Source organism: Anolis sagrei, chromosome X, assembly GCF_037176765.1.
Source record: "Anolis sagrei isolate rAnoSag1 chromosome X, rAnoSag1.mat, whole genome shotgun sequence".
Classification (NCBI taxonomy): domain Eukaryota; kingdom Metazoa; phylum Chordata; class Lepidosauria; order Squamata; family Dactyloidae; genus Anolis; species Anolis sagrei.
The window spans coordinates 80,795,222-80,820,175 of record NC_090034.1 but is presented as its reverse complement, the minus strand read 5'-3'; the positions used below and the strand labels follow the sequence as shown (position 1 = coordinate 80,820,175).

The window sequence follows — 24,954 nt, the reverse complement described above, 5'->3', positions numbered from 1 at the left end:
CATACAGAGGCGGCCCTAGGTAATTTTCAACTGTAAGCAAACAGTATCCCCCCCCCCCCCCAACCAATCACTGATATATATTTTCTGTTCGTAGTGGGAGTTCTGTGTGTCATATTTGGTTCAATTCCATCATTGGTGGAGTTCAGAATGCTCTTTAATTGTAGGTGAACTATACATCCCAGTAACTACAACTCGCATATGTCAAGGTCTATTTTCCCCCAAGAGCGCCTCAAGAGCGCCCCTGGGCAAAATCAACTATACTGCAAATGCTTACTTTGCGTCATGGGTTGAGCCGCCCCTGCTTCCATAACATGGCCATACAGCCCAAAAAGTATGACCATGTTCTAGAGCAGTGTTTCTCAACCTGCGGTCCCCTATGGGGGTCGCGAGGGGGTGTTAGAGGGGTTGCGGAAGACCATCAGAAAATACAGTATTTTCTGTTGTGCATGGGGGTTCTGTGTAGGAAGTTTGGCTCAATTCTATCATTGGTGGGGTTCAGAATGCTCTTTGATTGTAGGCAGGGGCGGCTTGTCCATTACGCAAAGTAAGCGGTCACAGAACACTTTTTTTTTGCCAGGGGCGCAGAGGCGCCTCTGTAAATGCTCCTAGACGGCCACTTGAGGAGCGCCCCCTCAGCTCACAACAGCCCTATTAGTGGGGGGGGGGGGGGGGGAGCTTCGGCTTTCTTGCCTCGCTGCTAGGCAATCCTCTTCCCAAAGGGGCCAGGCCCTTGAGCCTTGCCTAGCCCTTCTCGTTCCTGCTCCACCCGGCGGGTGCACGAGCAGAGCCAGCGCTCAATCATTCTCCGCATTCAATCCCTTCCCCATGACCGGCTCCCTTTCCCAATCCCCTGGCACTCCACCTGCCTCCTCTCCTCTCCCCAATCCACGGGTGGGGGGTGGCGCCGCCATGGGTCCAGAGGTATGTCTGAAGACCCCAGCGTGTGCACCAAAAGTCGCCTCTTCTCCTGACTTTCTCCTCAGCCATTGGGACCAAGAGAGAGAGAGAGAGAGCCCCTCCGGCTGGAGGTATCTCCCACCTCCGCTCCCTCCTTTGTTTTTGCGCCTACCTTCAGGAAAGATTGGCATCTCCACCTCTCTCTCTCTCTCTCTCTCTCTCTCTCTCTTGGTTCCAATGGCTGAGGAGAAAGTCAGGAGAAGAGGTGACTTTTGGTGCACACGCTGGGGTCTTCAGGCACGCCTCCGGACCCAAAGCGGGCCAGGCAAGGGAGCAAATGCAGCAAGTGTAGTTACTGGGATGTATAGTTCACCTACAATCAAAGAGCATTCTGAACTCCACCAATGATGGAATTGAACCAAATATGGCACACAGAACTCCCACGACAAACAGAAAATATATATCAGTGATTCGTTGGGGGGGGGGGGGGGGACGCCAAAATACTGTTTGCTTACTGTTGAAAATTACCTAGGGCCGACTCTGCTCTCCCTCCAGGTGTTTTGGACTTCAACTCCCACCATTTCTAACAGCCTCAGGCCCTTTCCTTTCCAGCCTCAACCGCTTAACCCACAGATGCAGGTGAAACGTCAGGAGAGAATGCTTCTATAACATGGCCATACAGCCTGAAAAACCTATAATAGCATTTCTTAACCTGGGGGTCAGGACCCCTTAGGGGGGAGATCATGAGGAGGTGTCAGAGGAGTCGCCAAGGACCATCAAAAAACACAGTATTTTCTGTCAAAGACTTTCATGGCTGGAAATCACTGGGTTGTTGTAGGTTTTTCAGGCTATATGGCCTGAAAACATTATTTGAAACACAACAAGATGAGCCCACAGCAAACAAGATCACTCTGCTGGCTGTTGTATTAGATCACACGTCAGACACTTCCCAAGTGTCTAGGACTGTATGATGTATCAGGGAATAATGCGTGCAGATCCAAGTAAGGTGGCCTTCTGCAGCTGGCAGATGGTCATTTTGTCAGCGCTGATTATGTTTAAGTGCAGGCCAAGGTCTTTAAGCACTGCACCCAGTGTGCTGAGCACCACTGAGACCACTTTCAGCACAATTAGTTCTATTGTTATTACTATTCAACTGCATTTATCATCATCATCATAATCATCATGTTCTTAAGGCTCCTGGCTCCCTGATTGACTCTTCTCCTTGTCTCTCCCTTCTCTCTTCAACATCATTACTTCTATTGTTGTTATTCAAATGCGATTATTATTATTATTATTATTATTATTATTATTATTATTATCAGCAGCAGCAGCACTAGGGGCTCCTGGCTCCCTAAGTGATGCTTCTCCCTGTGTCTTCTCACTTCAGTAAGGGTTCTATTATTATTGTTGTTGTTGTTGTTGTTGTTATACAAATGTGTGTATCACCATCATTGCCACCACCACCATCATCATCATCATCATCATCATCATCATCATCATCATCATGTTCTTATGCCTCCTGGGTCCCTGGTGACACTTCACTCTGTGTCTTCCTTATCCCTTCAACATGATTACGATTACAATTATTATTATTATTATTATCATCATCATCATTATTAGAAACACAAGATGAGTCCACAGCAGATAAGATCACTCTGCTGGCTGTTGTATTGGATTACACTTCGGAAACTTCCCAAGTGTCTAGGACTGTGTGATGTATTGGTGATGGCAGATGGTAATTTTGTCAGCGCTGATTGTGTTTAAGTGCAGGCCAAGGTCTTTAGGCACTGCACCCAGTGTGCCGATCACCACTGGGACCACCTTTACTGACTCGTGCCAGAGTATTTGCAGTATTAAATCCTCATATCATGTCAGCTTGTCCAGTTGTTTCTCTTCAATCCATTATTATTATTATTATTATTATTATTATTATTATTATTATTACATGTACATAACATCACAGCACACATGCACATTAGGTCCAAGTGTCTGTATGTATGTATGTATTATTATTTTTACTAATATTATAGTCCCACAAGGAAGCAAATACCATCAAACCCCCTGTCATGCAAGAATATTACGTCTTTCCCCATGACACTATGTCACAACAATTGAAAAGTTGCCTGTTTCTGGTTTGAAAGTGTCATTTCCTGTTTAATTGTGCGGTCCTTACTTTGAAAGTAGTTGTGCTCTTCTAGGAACTTCATTTTTGTGGCTGCCACAAGCTATGTTGCATTGCTTGAGACTGGATGAGATGGTCATAGAAAACTATAGCAAAATGTGCTATAGCACAAAGTTTTTGCATTTTAATAAACTTTTCTCACATTTTCATAATAGAACCAATTAGGGAAGGACATTTAGAACCCAGAAACAAAACGAATCCACTTTAATTGCCTTGGTTCAATGCTAAGAACTCATAGGGGCTGTACTTTGACAAGGCCTTGAGTCTTCTCTGACAAAGAAGGTGAACGCCTAGCCAAACTACAAATCCCAGCATCCGATAGCATTGAGCCATTAAATGAGAGATGAGGTCCCTCAAAGAGGAGCTCCTGAAGCAGCTCCACCTTTGGCTTTGGCTCAGCACTAAGATGATCACATTACTCGAATCTAATGCTCACCCGGAGCACCCGGTGGCGCAGTGGGTTAAAGCACTGAGCTGCTGAGCTTGTTGATCGAAAGGTCGCAGGTTCGATTCCGGGGAGCGGCGTGAGCTTCCTCTGTCAGCCCTAGCTTCTGCCAACCTAGCAGTTCGAAAACATGCAAATGTGAGTAGATCAATAGGTACCGCTCCGGCGGGAAGGTAACGGCGCTCCATGCAGTCATGCCGGCCACATGACCTTGGAGGTGTCTACGGACAACGCTGGCTCTTCGGCTTAGAAATGGAGATGAGCACCACACCCCAGAGTCAGACATGACTGGACTTAATGTCAGGGGACTACCTTTACCTTTACCTTTAATGCTCACCTACCTTTTCAGGAGGGAATTTAGCCCCCAAAAGTGAGCCTTAGATTCGAGTCAATGGGGTATTTCACCAGGCTGCAATTCCACCCAAAGTCTTTTGAGGCAGACACACATCTATAAATAAATACATACATAAATAAATACATAAATCACTCTGCAAATCTATATAAATAAAAATGTAATGTTTGTTTGTGGGATTAACATAACTCAAAAACCACTGGACGGATTGACACCAAATTTGGACACAAGACACCTCTCAGGCCAACGAGTGTCCATCACTCATAAAAACATTGAACAACACAGAAGAGACTTTAAAATCCAAAAAACAAAAACAAAAAAACCCCAATTACAACGTATGCGCAAAACCACACAAACACACATACACAAATATATACACACTCATATATAAGGAAGAACTTCCTGACTGTGAGAGCCGTTCAGCAGTGGAACTCTCTGCCCCGGAGTGTGGTGGAGGCTCCTTCTTTGGAAGCTTTTAAACAGAGGTCTCTTCCAACTCTATGATCCTATGAAATATGTGAGAGGAAGTCATAAGCAAGAGGGAACAAACTTGTTTTCTGATTAGGAAGAACGTCCTGACTGTGAGAGCCGTTTAGCAGTGGAACTCCCTGCCTCGGAGTGTGGTAGAGGCTCCTTCTTTGGAGGCTTTTAAACAGAGGCTGGATGGCCATCTGTCAGGGGTGATTTGAATGCAATATTCCTGCTTCTTGGCAGGGGGTTGGACTGGATGGCCCATGAGGTCTCTTCCAACTCTTTGATTCTGTGATTCTATGATATACACACAAAACACATATACACAGAAAGGGGGAAGGAAGGAGAGAAGAAGGGAGGGAAAGAGGGAGAGAAGAAAAGAAAGAAGGAGGGAAGGAGAAAAGGAGAGAAGGAAGGAAAGAAGGGTAGAGAAGGAAGGAAGGAGAGAGAGAAAGAGGGAAAGAAGGAGAGAAGGAAAGAAAGGTAGTGAAGGAAGGAAGGAAGGAAGGAAGGAAGGAAGGAGAGAAGGAAATAAAAAAGTGAACGAAGGAAGAAAAGAGAGGGAAAGAAGGAGAGAAGGAAGGATGGAACCAAAGAGCAAAGGAAGGGAGGAAAGAAACAGGTAGAGAAGGAAGAAAGAAAAAGAGAAAGAAGAAGAAAAAGAAAAAGAGGGAAGGAAGGAAGGAGAGAAAGAAAGGAAAGAAAGAGGGATGGAAGGTTTGGCTACAGTCACTCATAAAAACACTGAAAAATAAATTATTATAAAATATACCACTACACCATAAATAGCTACGGACAATTATGGTGTTGTAGTAGTAATAATCCTAATACTAATAATAGAAGTAGGGTCTCAATCTTTCCCCAAAGCCCATAAATTCTTGCTGTCTCATATTTAACCTTTGTTCTGTGTGTTTTAATATATATATATTGTAGGGATATGTTTTAATGTGTGTGTTCTATAGATTTTTTAGCGAGGTCACCCTCTTGAGATTATTATCACTATTATTAATTATAATTATTATATACTGTAATCATTATTATGATTATAGTAAAAAAATAATAACCTCCATTGGCAGTGCATTATATAGTTCTCCCCCAAATAAATACAGCTCAGTTTGAGAAGGATACAATGCTCCTCCAAAACAGAACTTTGCGTAGTTCCTGGAGACCCTCTTTCCCCGTTCCTTTTCGTTACAAGTAACGAGCGGGGAAAAGCGTTACTCGCGTCCCGTTACTTTGCCTTTTTGGATCTCAATCTTTCCCCAAAAGCTCCATAAAATGAAAAACAACGCATTTCTCTTCCTTGGGAGTTGTTTCTATTTCCCCGTTCCTTTTCGTTACAAACAACGAGCGGGGAAAGCGTTACTCGCGTCCCGTTACTTTGCCTTTTTGGATCCCAATCTTTCCCCAAAAGCCCCATAAAATGAAAAACAACGCATTTCTCTTCCTTGGGAGTTGTTTCTATTTCCCCGTTCCTTCCCGTTACACGCAACCAGCGGGGAAAGCGTTACTCGCGTCCCGTTACTTTGCCTTTTTGGATCCCAATCTTTCCCCAAAAGCCCCATAAAATGAAAAACAACGCATTTCTCTTCCTTGGGAGTTGTTTCTATTTCCCCGTTCCTTCCCGTTACAAGTAACGAGCGGGGAAAGCGTTACTCGCGTCCCGTTACTTTGCCTTTTTGGATCTCAATCTTCCCCCAAAAGCCCCATAAAATGAAAAACAACGTATTTCCATTCCTTGGGAGTTGTTTCCATTCCGTGCTCAGTCGAAACGCCTTCTTCCGAAACCGAATTCAGTCCGGATTTCAATTTCGAATGTGATAAATTCGTTTTAATTCAATTTGCGGGGGAAAAATAGTATTTTGGGGGTATAAATAGCTTCTTTCCGATGGGAAGAATTACTTTTGAGATAACAAAGGAGTTTGGGGGGGGGATGGTAAACTTCGCTTTCTTTGACCCGGAGCAAATCTAATACTTTTCTCGTTTCCAAAACATTTCCTTTCCCTTTCCTTTTCTCCTTGCAAAACCTCCCCGTCCTTGTATTTTTGAAGGCTTTCATGGCCGGAATCCACTGGGTTGCTGTGAGTTTTCCGGGCTGTATAGCGATAGAAGCATTCTCTCCTGACGTTTCGCCTACATCTATGCTAATCAAGGTGGCCAATTGAAACATTCACCGCAAGAATTTTTCCTCCCATCAGGGATATATAAACCGCATTTTCCTAGTTTCCAACAGACCTCACAACCTCTGAGGATGCCTGGCATAGAAGTAGGCGAAATGTCAGGAGAGAATGCTTCTGGAACATGGCTAATAACTCACAGCAACCCTCCCTGTCCTTCCTCGAGATCATTTAGGGATGGATCCCCCTGCTTTCCTGATTTTCCCTTCCAATTGTTTCACCTCATTTCCATCCGGAGTGATCTGTTTCGTTTCGGTTTCGATTCGGGTTGAGCCCTTCGGATTAAGATAAAAAGGCAGCGAATCTCGCCTTTCTTTCCATTGAGCCAAGCTCAGTAAATGGCTGCACTTACAACAACAACAAACAACAACAACAACAAACTTCTGAAAAACTTTCCATCTGAACATGAGGAAGAACTTCCTGACTGTGAGAGCTGTTCAGCAGTGGAACTCTCTGCCCCGGAGTGTGGTGAAGGCTCCTTCTTTGGAAGCTTTTCAACAGAGGCTGGATGGCCATCTGTCAGGGGTGCTTTGAATGCAATATTCCTGCTTCTTGGCAGGGGGTTGGACTGGATGGCCCATGAGGTCTCTTCCAACTCTTTGATTCTATGTGTGGTATGTTTTGCCATCCTCACTGAAACCCCTCAATCTGTATTTGCTAGTGAGTAGACCCTGTTCCAGTTTTTTTGGGGATGGGTGCATCTGCACTGTAGAGTTAATGCGGTTTGGCACCACTTTGCCTGCTGTGATCTACTGCTCCATAATCCAGTATCTGATTTTACACTGCTTCAAACTGGATGGTATGAGGCCCTTTCCACACAGCTAAATAAAATCCCACCTGAATATATGGCATGTGTGGACTCAGATAACCCAGTTCAAAGCTGATATGGTGGGATTTTCTGCCTTGATATTCTGGGTTATATGGCTGTGTGGAAGGGCCCTGAGTCTAATTGTCCTACTTGACAGATGCAACTGTCTTTCAGGCTGCAAAGGTCAACAGCAAACTGCACAAATGGTCGGGAGCTCACTCTGGATTCAGACACTGGGTTATAGGGCAGTGTAGACTCAATCGGTGGACTCAGATAACCCAGTTCAAAGCTGATGTGGGATTTTCTGCCTTGATATTGTGGGTTATATGGCTGTGTGGATTGGCCCAGAGTCTACCAGTTTGAAGCAGATAATCCAGAAACTGGATTATAATGCAGTGTAGACTCAACCGGAATATATGGCAGCATGGACTCAGATAACCCAGTTCAAAGCTGATGTTGTGAGATTTTCTGCCTTGATATTCTAGTTATGTGGCTGAGTCTACCAGTTTCAAGCAGATAATCTGGATTCAGAAACTGGAGTATAGGGCAGAGTAGACTCAACCAGCATATATGGCAGTGTGGACTCAGACAACCCAGTTCAAAGCAGATGTGGGATTTTCTGTCTTGATATTCTGGGTTATATGGCTGTGTGGAAGGGGCCTGAGTCTACTATCTCGAAGAAGATAATCCGGATTCAGAAACTGGATTATAATGCAGCGTAGACTCAACCGGAATATATGGCAGTGTGGACTCAGATAACCCAGTTCAAAGCTGATGTTGTGGGATTTTCTGCCTTGATATTGTGGGTTATATGGCTGTGTGGATTGGCCCTGATTTCGAAGCAGATAACCCAGATTCAGAAACTGGATTATAGGGAAGTGTAGACTCAACCGGACAGCGTGGACTCAGATAACCCAGTTCAAAGCAGATGTGGTGGGATTTTCTGCCTTGATATTCAGGGTTATATGACTGTGGATTGGCCCTGAGTCTACCAGTTTGAAGCAGATAATCCGGATTCAGAAACTGGATTATAGGGCAGTGTAGACTCAACCGGAATATATGGTGGTGTGGACTCAGATAAACCAGTTCAAAGCAGATGTGGTGGGATTTTTTTGCCTTGATATCCTGGGTTTGCCTTGATATCCTGGGTTATATGGCTGTGTGGAAGGGCCCTGAGTCTTCCAGTTCGAAGCAGATAATCCGGATTCAGAAACTGGATTATAGGGCAGTGTAGACTCAACCAGAATATATGGCACCTTGGACTCAGATAACCCAGTTCAAAGTTGATGTTGTGGGATTTTCTGCCTTGATATTCTGGGTTATATGGCTGTGTGGATTGGCCCTGAGTTTGAAGCAGATAATCCAGATTCAGAAACTGGATTATAGGGCAGTGTAGACTCAACCGGAATATATGGCAGTGTGGACTCAGATAACCCAGTTCAAAGCAGATGTGGTGGGATTTTCAGCCTTGATATTCTGGGTTATATGGCTGTGTGGAAGGGCCCTGAGTCTACCACTTCCAAGCAGATAATCCGGATTCAGAAACTGGATTATAGGGCAGTGTAGACATGGCCTCAAATGGTGCCAAATCCAGGCAGCTGTACTTTTCTGCACACTCCCACGATCCTATTGCCTTCAGCTTCTGCCACAGTCAAAGTGGTGTCAAACTGCATTAATTCTACAGTGTGGATGTACCCTTTTGATATTATAGTGAAAATAGATTAACCCTCATGAGTTGAAGAAGGGCTTTTTCTAATGGAATGAATGTTAAGAATTGAACTTTCTTTCCCCTTAATTAATTTGTATTGAATTGCCCTTTGAAATACTTATGGCAGTGTAGTGTTTCTTTGGTTTTTGAGCCATGCTAGAGAGAAGGAACAATCTGCAATAATAATGATAATAATGATAATAATAATCGTAATCATCATCATAGTGATCATAATAAGGGGACACACACACACACACAGAAAGCGCTATATGCAGGATAATTTCAGGAATCCCCACTGCGATCAAAATAAAATAAAATAATGATAATAATAAAATTATCATTATTAATAAAATATAAAATAAAATAATGATAATAATAATGGTAGAGTGTGAAAAGCACCGTAAATAAGATCATTTGTGTAAGCCATACTGCAATAATAATAATTATAATAATAATAAAGTAATTAATAAAACATATGGGCAAAGTGTTAAAAGCACCCAAGTAGGGTCATTTCTGTAAACCATACAACAACAACAACTGAGGATTTAAAGATCAAACTGCAAAGACTCTGGCACAAGCCAGTAAAGGTGGTCCCAGCTGTGATCGGCACACTGGGTGCAGTGCCTAAAGACCTTGGCCTGCACTTAAAAACAATAATCTCTGACAAAATTACCACCTGTCAGCTGCAAAAGGCCACCCTACTCAGATCTGCATGCATTATTCTCCCATACATCACACAATCCTAGACACTTGAATCCAAAAGCCAGCATAATGATCTTGTTTGCTGTGTACTAATCGTGTTGTTTCTTAAATAATCATAATGGCAGAGTGATAGAAGCACCCCAACTAGCACAATTTCAATAAGCCATCAACGACACTAGAGTATAGCTTATCGAAATGATCTCATTTTTGATACTTTGTTGTTGTACTTGGTGTGAAAAGCACCAAGTATGATAATTTCAGTAAGCTATATTCCAATAACAACAACAACAACAACAATAATGGAGTACAGCTTTTGAAATTTATCCTCAAATTATTATTATTATTATTATTATTATTATTATTATTGACAGTGTGAAAAGCACCAAGTATGATAATTTCAGTAAGCTATATTCCAATAACAACAACAACAATAATGGAGTACAGCTTTTGAAATTTATCCTCAAATTATTATTATTATTATTATTATTATTATTATTATTATTATTGACAGTGTGAAAAGCACCAAGTAGGATAATTTCAGTAAGCTATATTCCAGTAATAATAATAATAACAACAACAATAATGGAGTACAGCTTTTGAAAGGTATCTTACTTGGAGTTCTTTTCATCCTCTGCTCATATTATTATTATTATTATTATTATTATTATTATTGACAGTGTGAAAAGCACCAAGTAGGATAATTTCAGTACGCTATATTCCAACAATAATAACAACAATAATAATGGAGTACAGCTTTTGAAATGTATCTTACTTGGGGTTCTTTTCATCCTCTGCTCATATTATTATTATTATTATTATTATTATTATTATCATCATCATTATTATTATTGACAGTGTGAAAAGCACCAAGTAGGATAATTTCAGTAAGCTATATTCCAACAATAATAACAATAATAATGGAGTACAGCTTTTGAAATGTATCTTACCTGGGGTTCTTTTCATCCTCTGCTTATATTATTATTATTATTATTATTATTATTATTATTATTATTATTATTGACAGTGTGAAAAGCACTAAGTAGGATAATTTCAGTAAGCTATATTCCAACAACAACAACAATTGTGTACAGCTTTTTAAATTATCCTGTTATTGGGGTTCTTTTCATCCTCTGCTCATATTATTGTTATTATTATTATTATTATTATTATTATTATTATTATTGACAGTGTGAAAAGCACCAAGTAGGATAATTTCAGTAAGCTATATTCCAACAACAACAACAATTGTGTACAGCTTTTGAAATCATCCTATTATTGGGGTTCTTTTCATACTCTGCTCACATTATTAGTGTTATTGTTATTGTTATTCACAGGGTGTAAAAAGCACCCAAGTAGGACAACCTCAGTACTCCATTTATCTTATCTGTAGTGCCAATTTTCACACTTTGCACAGTTGCAGCAAGGCTGCGAACAACAACCATGCAGTGCAGACCAGATTTCCTCATTTTCCCCATTTTATTCCTTTTAGGCCATGGATGAAACTGGCATGAGCCTCTTGGACCAGTCCGTGATCAAGAAAGGTAAGGAGGCCCTTCTCACTTGGCAACTCAATTCAATTGTGTGCTTTTTGGAGTCTGGAAAGTGGATGATGGGACAGGCATTCTGTGGTTGCTTATGGAGTCTTTCTGTTTCGAACTGCAAGAGAACCAAACTTATAGGCATTTGGACGTGGCTAGCTCTGTTTTCCCCCTTTGGGTTGGACTTCTTGCCAAGGAATACATGAGAAATCCCTGCACCTTTTTGCCTTGGCAAAGCAAAAATCCCCTGCAAGGATTTCCAGCCATATCTCTGACATATAGATCAGGAATCCTATGAAAACTTGGAATAAAATGCAGGATGTGAAGCACACCTTTCTAAGTACTCTCTGCCTTCCCATGTGTTTCCTATTGTGCTGCAGACATGTGTAATATGTCTTTGTGGGAATGCCAGTTTGGAGATTTGGAGGATCAAAGCCCTGGAGGTATTGATTCAGCTCCCTCTCGGCTGCTTTGTGGGAGATAAGGACAGAGTGCTGGGCCTTTGTGCTCTTTTTCTAAAGGCCCGGGCCTCTGCTTATTTGCCCTCTGGGCATTTCTCAGCTTGGCTTCCTTGCTTTCCCTTTCATGCATCATCCAAATGTGTCCCAGTTCCTGGAAGAGCAAAGCAAGCGGGAATGGAAGAGGGCCTGGAATTTGCATCCACACTATAGAGTTGATGCAGTTTGACCTCACTTGACCTGCCAGGGTTAGGTGTAGTCTGGTGAGATAGTAGTTTGGCAGCACTTTAAATGGCATGGGTCAATGCTATGGGCTCCCTGGAGTTGTAGTTTCCCAAGGTAAACTTAGCCTCCTCTGCCAAAGAGGGCTGGTGTCGCCCCAAACTCCTGATCTGAGGATTCCATAGCATTAGACCATAGTGATTAAAGGGGTGTCAAACTGCATTCATTCTACAATGAATGCGGTTTGAATGCATTCAACAATGAATACCCTCCCCCCCCCCCAATCTTTCTAAAATCTCCACCTGTCCTTCTTGCTTGATAGAAATGTGGATTACTATTTCCATTATGAAATTAATGGTGGATTGGAATAGATTTGGGGAGCAGAGGAAATGTGTGGGATCTGCAAATAGGGGTGTGTCGTCTTCTTTCCTTCCTTCCTTCCTTCCTTCTTTCCTCCCTCCCTCCTTTCTTTCTTTCTTTCTTTCCCTTCATCCTTAACTGTCTCCTTCCTTCTCTTTTCTTTATCTTTACCTTTCTTTCTTTGGTCCCCCTTCCCACCTCTTCATCTCTTCTTCCTTCCCCTCCTTTCTTTCTCTTTACCTTCTTTCCCTCTTTTTCTCCTTCCTTCCTTCCTTCTCCTCCTCCTCTCATTCTTTTCTTTCTTTCCCCCCTTTCTCCCTCTCCTTCCTTTTTCCTTTATTTCTTTTCCTCCTTTTCTCCTTCCTTCCTTCCTTCCTTCCTTCCTTCCTTCCTTCCTCCTCCTTCCTCTCTGCTCCCTCCCTCCATCCTCCTCCTCTTGTTCTCCTTCCTTCCTGCCTGCCTGCCTGCCTGCCTGCCTGCCTTCCTTCCTTCCTTCCTTCCTTCCTTCCTTCCTTCCTTCCTTCCTTTCTTTCTTTCCTTCCCCGCTTCCTTCTCTCCTTTTCCTTTATTTTTCCTTTCTTTTCCTCCTTTTCTCCGTCCTTCCTTTTTTTCTCCTCCCTCCCTCCCTCTCCCCTCTTTCTCTTTCTTTCTTTCTTTCTTTCTTTCTTTCTCCCCCCCCCTTTCTCCTTCCTTCCTTCCTTCCTTCCTTCCTTCCTTCCTTCCTTCCTTTCTCCTTCCTCCTCCTCCTCCTCCTTTCATTCCTCTTTCTTTCTTTCTTTCTTTCTTTCTTTCTTTCTTTCCCTCATTCCCTCTCCCCTTCTTCCTCTTCTTTCTTTCTTTCTTTCTTTCTTTTCCTCCTTCCTTCCTTCCTTCCTCCCTCCCTCCTCCTCCTTTCGTTCCCCTTCCTTCCCTCCTGCCTCCCTCCCTCCCTTCCTTCCTTCCTTCCTTTCTTTCCCTCATTCTCTCTCCCTCCTTCCTCTTCTTTCTTTCATTTCCTCCTTTTCTCCTTCTTTCTTTCCTTTTGTCTCCTCCTTCTCTTCTCTCCCAAGATTGCATGGGGATTTGAATGCCCATGTGTATTTGCTTGAAAGCTTGCTGTTGAAATGGGCTCCCAGTTCATTTTTCCAGAATCCACACTGGATTAATACTGTGCTCCAGTCCTTGATTCCTAGCAAAGGGTGGCTCGGGTTAGCCAGAAACCAGAGCCATAGGGGCTGGAATGCTTCATATTCCTGCAAACTGCTTTTCCTGAGACATAAGGGCAAGGTGGCACAGTTTGCTTTGGGAGCACTCAGTTTCAGCAAGACAAGGGCTGGGAGGAGAATGGGGAGGGAGATGAATGCATGGATGCTGTACCTGATGTAACCTTGAGGCTAAAAGGCCAAATGGACTCATCAATGGCTGCTTGAGACTCCGTCCTCTTACTTAGCAAATGTAGGATTTTGTTGTCACGCCATTTCTAATTTGTGGAGACCCTGTTATGGGTTTTCCTGAGGCTGAGAGCGTGTGACTTGCTTGCTTCACCATCCTAGCATATCTTTATCTATTGGCAAGGTTGCTAGACTACCTTTTACCCAGAAAGGCTTCCAAGGCAATACAAGATATAGACTTCAAATGGTATCTTGTGCTATAAATACTGCAATCTATATAAATAAAAATGTAATGTTCGTTTGTGGGATTAACATAATTCCAAAAACACTGGATGAATTGCCACCATATTTGGAGACAATACACCTACTACCCCAAGGAATGCCCATCACTAAAAAAAAAAAAGGATTTTGTCAGTTGGGAGTTGTAGTTGCTGGGATTTACAGTTCACCTACAATCAAAGAGCATTCTGAACTCCACCAATGATGGAATTGAACCAAACTTGGCACACAGGACTCCTATAACCAACAGAAAATTCTGGAAGGGTTTGGTGGACATTGACCTTGAGTTTGGGAGTTGTAGTTCATCTGCATCCAGAGAGAACTATGGACTCAAACAACGATGGATCTGGACCAAACTTGGCACGAATACTCAATATGCCCAAATGTGAACACTGCTGGAGTTTGGGGAAAATAGTCCTTGACATTTGGGAGTTGTTACTGGGATTTATAGTTCACCTACAATCAAAGAGCATTCTGAACCCCACCAACGATAGAATGGGGCCAAACCTCCCACACAGAACTCCCATGACCAACAGATAACACTTTTTTCTGGGGGTTAGGACCCCATCATGACCCCCCCCCCGGGGTCCTAACCCCCAGGCTGAGAAATGCTGCCAGAAGGCCATCCAATCCAACTCCACCATGGCAGGAAAACATAATCAAAGCCCTCCTGACAAAGAGCCATCCAGCCAGCCAGATAGATAGATAGATAGATAGATAGAGAGGTATGATTCATACACACACACACACACACACACACACACGGTATATGTATATATAATATCATAGATTTGAATGGGACTCCTAAAGAAGGACAATTATATGTTACATGTTCCAGAGTAGGCAAACCAGGCAATCTCTACATCAACGCTGACAAAGAATCAACAAGAAATACTGTTTACCCACAAGCATAAAGAAATTACATATATTAGAAACCAACACTTTCTCATTACTTTAGTTTTGAGATCACCAGACTGGGCCACAGCAATGCATGGCAAGGGGCGGCTAGTCTATGTAAATAAAAATGTAATGTTCATTTGTGGGATTCACATAACTGAAAAACCACTGGACAAATTGACACCAAATTTGGACACAATACACGTGTCAGGCCAACGAATGATAAACATCACTCATAAAAACACTGAAAAACACAGCAGAAGAGACTTAAAAAGCTAAAAACCAAAAAATACTTGCGCAAAACCACACACACACACATATACATGCAAACACACATATACACAAATATATACACAAAACACATATATATGGACAGAGGTGGCCCTAGGTAATTTTCAACAGTAAGCAAACAGTATTTTGGTGCCCCCCCACCCACCCCCAAAACCAATCACTGATATATATTTTCTGTTCATCGTGGGAGTTCTATATGCCATATTTGGTTCAATTCCATCATTGGTGGAGTTCAGAATGCTCTTTGATTGTAGGTAAACTATGAATCCCAGCAACTACAACTCGCATATGTCAAGGTCTGTTTTCCCCCAAGAGCACCTCAAGAGCACCCCTGGGCAAAATCAACTCTACTGCAAATGTTTACTTTGCGTAATGGGTTGAGTCCCTGTATATGGACTGGGCCACAGCAAACATGGCAGAGGACGTCTAGTCTTAAATAAAACCCATTGGTTCCCCCGAATGTGTTCCTCAGGTGCAATGTGGATTGGTGATCCCTTTTTTCATACCTTTCCCCCTTAATTTTCTTTTCCTTCCATTCTTCCTTCAAGGCAGATAATCCACAATATCTGCTTTGAAGTGGGTTATCTGAGTCCACACTGCCATGGTGGTCCATGCCTTGGTCACCCCTAGACTGGACTACTGTAATGCTCTCTACGTAGGGCTGCCCTTGAAAACGGCTCGGAAATTCCAACTAGTCCAACGGGCAGCGGCCAGGATGTTAACTGGGGCTCCTTACAGAGAGAGGTCAACCCTCCTGTTTAAGGAGCTCCACTGGCTGCCATTTATTTTCCAACCTCAATTCAAGGTGCAGGTGCTTACCTACAAAGCCCTAAACGGTTTGGGACCCGCCTACCTGCGTGCCCGTATCTCCGTTTATGAATCCACGCGCTCTCTTTGTTCATCCGGAGAGGCCCTGCTCGCGATCCCACCTGCATCGCAGGCGCATTTGGTGGGGACGAGGAACAGGGCCTTCTCTGTGGTGATCCTTGACTTTGGAACACCCTCCCCAAAGACGTAAGACAAGCCCCCACACTGGCAGTCTTTAGGAAGAATTTGAAGACCTGGCTGTTCTGATGTGCCTTTCCAGAATAGGAAAACTCCCGTAAGCACTTTATTAGAGTCCCAGAAGCACTTTATCAGAACTTTAAGATTCTCTGCACACTGCACTTCCTTGAAATCCGATAGATCACCTGTCACATCCAGCACTTTTTAATCTGTACCCATTACTTGGCCCGGCCCTGTTTTTATTGTGTTATGCTGTATTGTTTTGTTGTTTTTACTGTTATTGCTTTAATGTTTTTGATTTGCTTTGAATTGTAGTGTTATGCTATTGTGTTGTTGAGGCCTTGGCCTTTGTAAGCCGGATCGAGTCCTTTGGGAGATGCTAGCGGGGTACAAATAAAGTTTAATAATAATAATAATGTATTGAGAAGGCTTTCATGGCCGGAATCACTAGGTTGTTGTAGGTTTTTCCGGGCTATATGGCCATGTTCTGGAGGCAATTTTTCTCCTGACGTTTCGCCTGCATCTATGGCAAGCATCCTCAGAGGTAGTGAGGATGCTTGCCATAGATGCAGGCGAAACGTCAGGAGAAAAATTGCCTCCAGAACATGGCCATATAGCCCGGAAAAACCTGGTAGTGAGGATGCTTGCCATAGATGCAGGCGAAACGTCAGGAGAAAAATTGCCTCCAGAACATGGCCATATAGCCCGGAAAAACCTGGTAGTGAGGATGCTTGCCATAGATGCAGGCGAAACGTCAGGAGAAAAATTGCCTCCAGAACATGGCCATATAGCCCGGAAAAACCTGGTAGTGAGGATGCTTGCCATAGATGCAGGCGAAACGTCAGGAGAAAAATTGCCTCCAGAACATGGCCATATAGCCCGGAAAAACCTACAACAACCTAATAATAATAATAATAATATAATTCAGATCAATGTGGATTTTATTCAGCGGTGTGAAAGGAGCCTCAGTGTTCAGCTGAGGCTCTAAGGGACTGAAGAGCGGGACTGAAGAAGCACTTCCTTGGGGCAGAATTCCTCCTTTGGGGAGGGGCACATTCCCCCATCCCTCCCCTCCGTCCCCCAAAGCGTCTCTCAAATACCTGCCTGTCCCACCGATCAGAGAAGCAATGATTATCTTGACAGGTCCAGGTGTTCCTGAGCCCTCCTGGCCCCAGGGAAGAGGGCCTTGGAAAAGAATTCGGGATGACATGTTAGGGTATCCATGTCGCAAGCAAGCGAGGGACCCTTATAACTTGGAGCTAAGTGATGCATAGAGATACCCATTATACACTACTTTGTGGTTGCTCTGAGCCTTCAGAGCTTATGGGGATGCTACGGCTGGGTCTCCTTGGAAAGGTTTGTGCAGAGACGGTTTGCCCTGACCGTCCTGCAAGGCCAAGAGAGAGTGGCTTCTGAGGATGAAGAGAATGTGGCCTCATCTTACTTCAGGGCCGAGAGTGACTTTGCCTTCTTCTGAGGCAGAGAGAATGTGGCCTCATCTTCCTCCAAGGCTGAATGTAGAGAATGTAGCTTTGCTCTCTTGATAGAAATGTGGATTACTATTTCCAATATTCTTGCTTCTTGGCAGGGGGTTGGACTGGATGGCCCATGAGGACTCTTCCAACTCTTTGATTCTATGATTCTATGATTCTTCTGAGGCTGAGAGAGCGTGGCCTCACCTTTGCCCAAGGCTGAGAGAGAGTGGCTTTGCATTCTGAGGCTGAGAGAGTGTGGCTTCCCTTATGAGGCTGAGAGAATTTGGTTTTGGGCCCCATGTAAGCTGCCCTCAGTCCCTTCAGGGAGATGGAGGTGGGGTAAAAAAATAAAGTTTTTCTTCTTTTGCCTTCTTCTGAGGCTGAGAGAATGTGACCTCACCCCCTTAGAATCATAGAATCAAAGAGTTGGAAGAGACCTCATGGGCCATCTAGTCCAACCCCCTGCTAAGAAGCAGGAATATTGCATTCAAATCACCCCTGACAGATGGCCATCCAGCCTCTGTTTAAAAGCTTCCAAAGAAGGAGCCTCCACCACACTCCGGGGCAGAGAGTTCCACTGCTGAACGGCTCTCACAGTCAGGAAGTTCTTCCTCATGTTCAGATGGAATCTCCTCTCTTGTAGTTTGAAGCCATTGTTCCGCGTCCTAGTCTCCAAGGAAGCAGAAAACAAGCTTGCTCCCTCCTCCCTGTGGCTTCCTCTCACATATTTATATACGGCTATAATATCTCCTCTCAGTCTTCTCTTCTTCAGGCTAAACATGCCCAGCTCCTTAAGCCGCTCCTCATAGGGCTTGTTCTTCAGACCCTTGATCATTTTAGTCACCTCCTCTGGACACATTCCAGCTTGTCAATATCTCTCTTGAATTGTGGTGCCCTTTGAGGCTGAGAATTTATAGCTTTGCCCTCCTCTGAGGCAGAAAAGTGATGTCACTATCATTTTGAGGCTGAGAGAGTGTGACTGAGGATGGGAGCCTGGCCTTTCCTCCTCCTGAGACTGAGAAAATGTAGCCTTGACTTCCTCTGAGGCCAAGAGAGTGTGGTTTCCCTTTTGAGACTGAGAGAATTTGGCTTTGCCTTCTTTCGAGGTTGAGAGCATGTACTTCTGTGGCGGACAGCGTGACCCTCCGATCTTTCCTTCTGAGGCTGAGAGTGTGTGACCTTCCTATGAGGCTGAGAGTGTTTGCCTTTCCTCCCTCTGGGGCTGTCTTTCCTTCTGAGGGTGAGAGAGCGTGACCATGCCTCTCTCTGAGGCGGAGTGAGTGTAGCAATGTCTTCTTTTGAGGCTGAGAAAGCATGACCTTATTCCCATGAGCAGGGATTTGAACCCAGAGTTTTAGGCCAACAATCAAAGCACTCTTGGTTGGGAACCATTTTCTGCATTGCTAGATATTTGGGGCTTATGGTACCCTTCCAAGGGCCGGATCCCCTTTGCTTTGACCCTGAAAGAAGTGCCATTGATGCCCACTGGATTGAATCCCATGGAAATGTGGGCAACTAGTCTGCCATTGGAGTTGGCTTGGTGCAATTGAGGATCGATGGGGGAAGGAAGCAAGATGTTGAGCTGCTAAGCAGTGCCAGTCCTGGTTCGTCCTTGGATGGGAGACCACCAAAGAATGCTAGCTTCAGAAGGAAGGGACTGACCAAACCACTGAGTCTTCCTTGCCTAAGAAAACCCTTCAAAAATATCACAGAGTTGCCCTATGTCCATAGGCAACTTGAAGGTACATACAAACAGAAAGGTTGGAGCACCGATCACCATAAAAAGGTATCTGTAGGGGAGTGTTTCTCAACCTGGAAGTCAAGACCCCTGGGAGGGGGTGTCGCAAGGGGGTGTCAGGGGGGTTGCTCAAGACTGTCAGAAAACATAGTATTTTCTATTGGTCGTGTGGGTTCTGTGTAGGAAATTTGGCCCAATTCTGTCATTGGTGGGGTTCAGAATACTCTTTGATTGTAGGTGAACTATAAACAGGGGCAGCTCAACCATTACGCAAAGTAAGCATTTGCAGTATAGTTGATTTTGCTCAGGGGTGCTCTTGAGGCGCTCTTGGGGGAAAATAGATCTTGACATATGCGAGTAGTTACTGGGATGTATAGTTCACCTAAAATCAAAGAGCATTCTGAACTCCACCAATGATGGAATTGAACCAAATATGGCACAAAGAACTCCCACAACGAACAGAAGATATATATCAGTGATTGGTTGGGGGGGGGGGGGGGGCAAAATACTGTTTGCTTACCGTTGAAAATTACTTAGGGCCGCCACTGACTATAAATCCCAGCAACTGTTGGTCTATTTCCCCCAAACTCTACCAGTGTTCACATGTGGGCCTACTGAGTGTCCATACCAAGTTTGGTCCAGATCCATCATTGTTTGAGTCCACAGTGCTACCTGTATTTAGGTGAACTATAACTCCAAAACTCGAGGTGAATGCCCACCAAACCCTTCCAGTATTTTCTGTTGGTCATAGGAGTTCTGTGTACCAAGTTTGGTTCAATTCCATCATTGGTGGAGTTCAGAATGCTCTTTGATTGTAGGTGAACTATAAATCCCAGCAACTGTTAGTCTATTTCCCCCAAACTTTACCAGTGTTCACATGTGGGCATACTGAATATCCTTGCCAAGTTTGTCCAGATCCATCATTGTTTGAGTCCACAGTGCTCTCTGGATGTAGGTGAACTATAACTCCGAAACTCAAGGTCAATGCCCACCAAACCCTTCCAGTATTTTCTGTAGGTCATGGGAGTTCTGTGTGCCAAGTTTGGTTCAATTCCATCATTGGTGGAGTTCAGAATGCTCTTTGATTGTAGGTGAACTAGAAATCCCGGCAACTACAACTCCCGCCACAACATGAGGAACTGTTAAGGGGTTGCAGCATTAGGAAGGTTGAGAAATACTGCTATAGGAGGAAGAAATCTTCATAGGTATTGAGGAAAGATAACTCCCAATGAGTGCATTGTAATGAGAACATATGTTCCGAAGTCCCCCTTAAAAGGAAATAAATTTGAAAAGACAATATTTGCCACATGCAAAGTAGTAATGTAAATAACAGGGATGGAGAAGTAAAAGCAATATTGTGCAAATCCTCCTGTTACAATGCTTTCAACTGTTCACAAACTCCAAGCTGCCATGATTTCTCTGCTAACATGTTTGGAGAACTTGTCCCCTTGAAATTCAGTCAGGTTTGTTACTTTGCAAAGACCAGAACCTTATGTTCATTTTGAGTGGTTTCCCATCCAGATAGTCACCAGGCCTGGCCCTGCTTAGCTTTGAAGATCACACAGACAGTGATTTGGTGCCTTTCAGGTTTTAAAAGTAGCCAGTCTTTTGATTAGAAACATCCCAATTAGACCTAACAACCTCTGAGGATGCTTGCCATCGATGCAGGCGAAACGTCAGGAGAGAATGCTTCTGGAACATAACCACATAGCCCGAAAAACCTATAATTCCAATTAGTCCATAGCCATCCCTTTTATTCAGTTGCTCTGGTTTCTCTATCCTTCTACTTTTCGCTTTTATCATTGGCTTCTTTCATTTGCTGCAAAATGAGCTCAAAGTCTGGAAGAAGTTTCAAGTCTTCTATGTTGGAAGAAAGGTGAGAGATACATTCAGATACATTTATTTATATAGAGTTAAATCTATATAAATAAAAATGTAATGTTAGTTCGTGCTACCATCAGAACTCAAAAACCACTGGGGGAATTGACACCAAATTTGGACACAAGACACCTAACAGTCCAATTTATGTCCTCCACTCAAAAAAATTGATTTTGTCATTTGGGAATTGTCGTTGCTGGGATTTATAGTTTACCTACAATCAAAGAGCATTCTGAACTCCACCAATGATGGAACTGGGCCAAACTTAGCACACAGGGCTCCCATGACCAACAGAAAAAACTGGAAGGGTTTGGTAGACATTGACCTTGAGTTTGGGAATTATAGTTCACCCACATCCAGAGAGCACTGTGGACTCAAACAATGATGGATCTGGACCAAACTTGACACAAAAATCCCATATGCCTAAATATGAACACAGATGGAGTTTAATGGAACTAGACCTTGACATTTGGGAGTTGTAGTTGCTGGGATTTATAGTTCACCTACAATCAAAGAGCATTCTGAACTCCACCAATGATGGAATTCAACCAAACATGGCATACAGGACTTCCATGACCAACAGAAAATACTGGAAGGGTTTGGTGGGCATTGACCTTGAGTTTTGGAGTTGTAGTTCACCTACATCCAGACAGCACTGTGGACTCAAACAATGATAGATCTGGACCAAAGTTGGCACGAATACTCAATATGCCCAAATATGAACACTGGTGGAGTTTGGGGAAAATAGACCTTGATATTTGGGAGTTGTAGTTGCTGGGATTTATAATACAATCAAAGAGCATTCTGAACCCCACCAACAACAGAATTGGGCCAAACTTCCCACACAGAACCCCCATGACCAATAGAAAATACTGTGTTTTCTGATGGTCTTTGGCAGCCCATCTGGCACCCACTCGCAAACAGGTTGAGAAATACTGTTCTTATTTAAATTGTCTTTCCTACTACCTTGATGAAACTTGGGAAAAGTAGAGAATTGTTCAGCTGGTATTCCTCTAAAATTTTCCTGAGGTCATTTGTATAGAGGCAATTGTATCAAAGTATTACAATGTAATCGTTCTGCGCCCCTCTTCTTGCCCGAAGCTCATGACCAATGTTTGCCTATTTACACCACATTTTAAAAATAGCTGGCACTTGGGCAGTAAAACATTGTTGTCATTGGGGAAAGCCTGCCAGGTTATGAAACATGTGATGGCAACAAGGCAAAGGAGGAATGCCTCTCTATTTTGAGCATATTTGGTTGGGGGCCGTCTCTAAAATGCCGCCCAGCTGGCTCTTCTGGAACGTCCAATGAACACGGAGATTTAGATGAGACAAAAGGAGTATTTCATAATCTCTGAGTTCTTTCCAAAGGAATTTGGGGGCCAAAAGGACAATGTTGGGGGACCGTAGCTTGTGCTCAGAATGGTATAAATAGATAAACCCATAGAATGAGCAGGATCTACTGATGTGTTGGCTTGCCCTTCAGTTAGTCTGATCCACCATGGATCTATGGTCAACTTCCACCATAAAATGACCATAGGATTGCTCAGAAGACCTACAAATCCCTAGCTCTAGGTTCCCCACTGGGACTCTGTGGTCAACATCCACCATAAATTCACCATATGATTGCAATGGAAAACCTACAAATCCCTCACTCTGAGAATCTCTAGCACTGCTCTGTAGTCAACATCCACCATAAATTGACCTTAAAATTGCAGTGGAAAGTTTGCAAATCCCTTGCTCTAGAAATCGCTAGATCCCATAGCATATAGTCAACAGGATTTACAACAGGATTGCAATGGAAGACCTAAAAATCTCTCTATCTAGGTGCTTCACTGAAACTCTGGCCCCTCCTACACTGTCCTTATATCACAAGATCTGATTCCAGGTTATCTGCTTTGAACTGGATTATATGAGTGTACACTGCCATATAATCTGGGATCAGATCCTGGGATATAAGGACAATGTAGAAGGGGCCTTTATGGTCAACTTCTACCTCAAAATGACCTACAAATCCCTTACTCTTGAAATTTCTAGATCTTCTAGCACTGCTCTATTGTCAACATTCACCATACATTGACCATAAGATTGCAGTGGAAGACCTACAAATCCTCAGATCTGGATCTTTCCCTGAGATTCTGTGGCAGTGGTTCTCAACCTATGGATCCCCAGATGTTTTGGCCTTCAACTCCCAGAAATCCTAACAGGTGGTAAATTGGCTGGGATTTCTGGGAGTTGTAGGCCAAAACACCTGGAGAACCACAGGTTGAGAACCACAGCTCTGTGGTCAACTTCCACTATGAAATGACCATAACATTGCTCTGAAGACCTACAGATCCCTAGGTCTAGGAATCTAAAGGCCCTCCACTGAGACTCTGCGGTAGACTTCCACCCTAGATGAACCATGGGATTGAAATGGGAGTCCTATGGTCAATGTCCAACATAAATGGACCATAGTATTGCAATGAAAGACCTATAAATCCCCCATTCTAGGAATCTCCAGGTATCTTAGCACAACTCTATAGTCAACCTCCAACATTAACTGATCATAGGATTGTAAAGACCAACAAATGCCTAGATCTAAGTCCTCTACTCAGGCTCTGTTGTCCACTTCCACAATAAATTGACCACAGGATTGGTCTGAAGACCTACAGATCCCTAGCTCAGTTGATCTCTAGGTACTCCACTGAGACTCAACTTCTAGTAGAGGTTGACCATAAAGTCGTTCTGGAAGACCTAGAGATCCCTGGAGAGAAGATCGCAATCAAATGTTAAGGGCCAGCTGTGTACAAGCTCCAACCTTTGAGTTCAATAGAGTTTACTCATATAGGGTTGCCTACTTTGGGCACATTGCGAAATAAGATTATTTCTTTAAAGAAAATGCCATAATTCTTGGCAAAGTGGGAGATAGTTGGAAAGAAGGAAGATCGTGTTACAGATGGATAGACTTAAGGTGCATCTACATTGTCAAGTTAATGCAGATTTATTGACTTGGCTCAATTGAATCCTGGGAATTGTAGTTTGGGAGAGACACCGGCCCCATTTGGCAGATCCCAGGGTTCCATTGCTTCGAACCGTGGCAATTAAAGTGGAGTCAAACTGCATTAATTCTACAGTGTAGATGCACCTGACTTTGCAACATCCTGAGTAGGACTCATGGAGGTCTCACTCATAATTGAAACGGGTTTTTCAACAAGTGACAACAGTAAAGAATCTAGAGGTGGATTTTTGCAGAGGACCATATGACTCCGTACTCTCAAGTATTGAGTTTCGCCTTTGAACCGGCTTGTTTCTTTTCCTTTCTAATTATGCTTCATATTGTTTTGATGTTTTATGCATGTTTGGAAACGCCCTGCTTGTAAACAGAATGGGATATAAATAGCTGGAAGGATGGCGCACGTTGTTGCAGACTCCACAATCGAGTGCCGTGCTGTGCTTCCGGAATTACATATCAAATATTTCTGGGAGTGGGAGGGGATGATGGGATGCGCTATCCTTCCCCAAACCGGTCCTTTGAGTTTCGCATGGGAATTTGCATTCATAATCCTTCCCTTTTGACTTGTTACCTTTCTGCAGTTGGACTTAGGGAGGAATTCAGGTTCATTTTTAGGTATAGATCTGGACTTCATTGGCGGAACGGAGAGTGCATTTACACTGTAGAATTAATGCAGTTTGGTGCCACTTTAACTGATATGGCTGAA

General features: G+C 43.4%; 1 protein-coding gene across 2 annotated transcripts in view; it reads left to right on the top strand.

Annotated features, from left to right (window-relative positions):
• Positions 1-24,954, top strand: part of TFAP2E (transcription factor AP-2 epsilon) — a 111,298-nt gene that overhangs the window by 30,714 nt on the left and 55,630 nt on the right. For both annotated transcript variants that reach the window (XM_060784182.2, XM_060784183.2), the window contains exon 3: positions 11,232-11,283. In XM_060784182.2, coding sequence (XP_060640165.1) covers positions 11,232-11,283 — 52 coding nt within the window. The remainder of the gene's footprint in view (positions 1-11,231; positions 11,284-24,954) is intronic.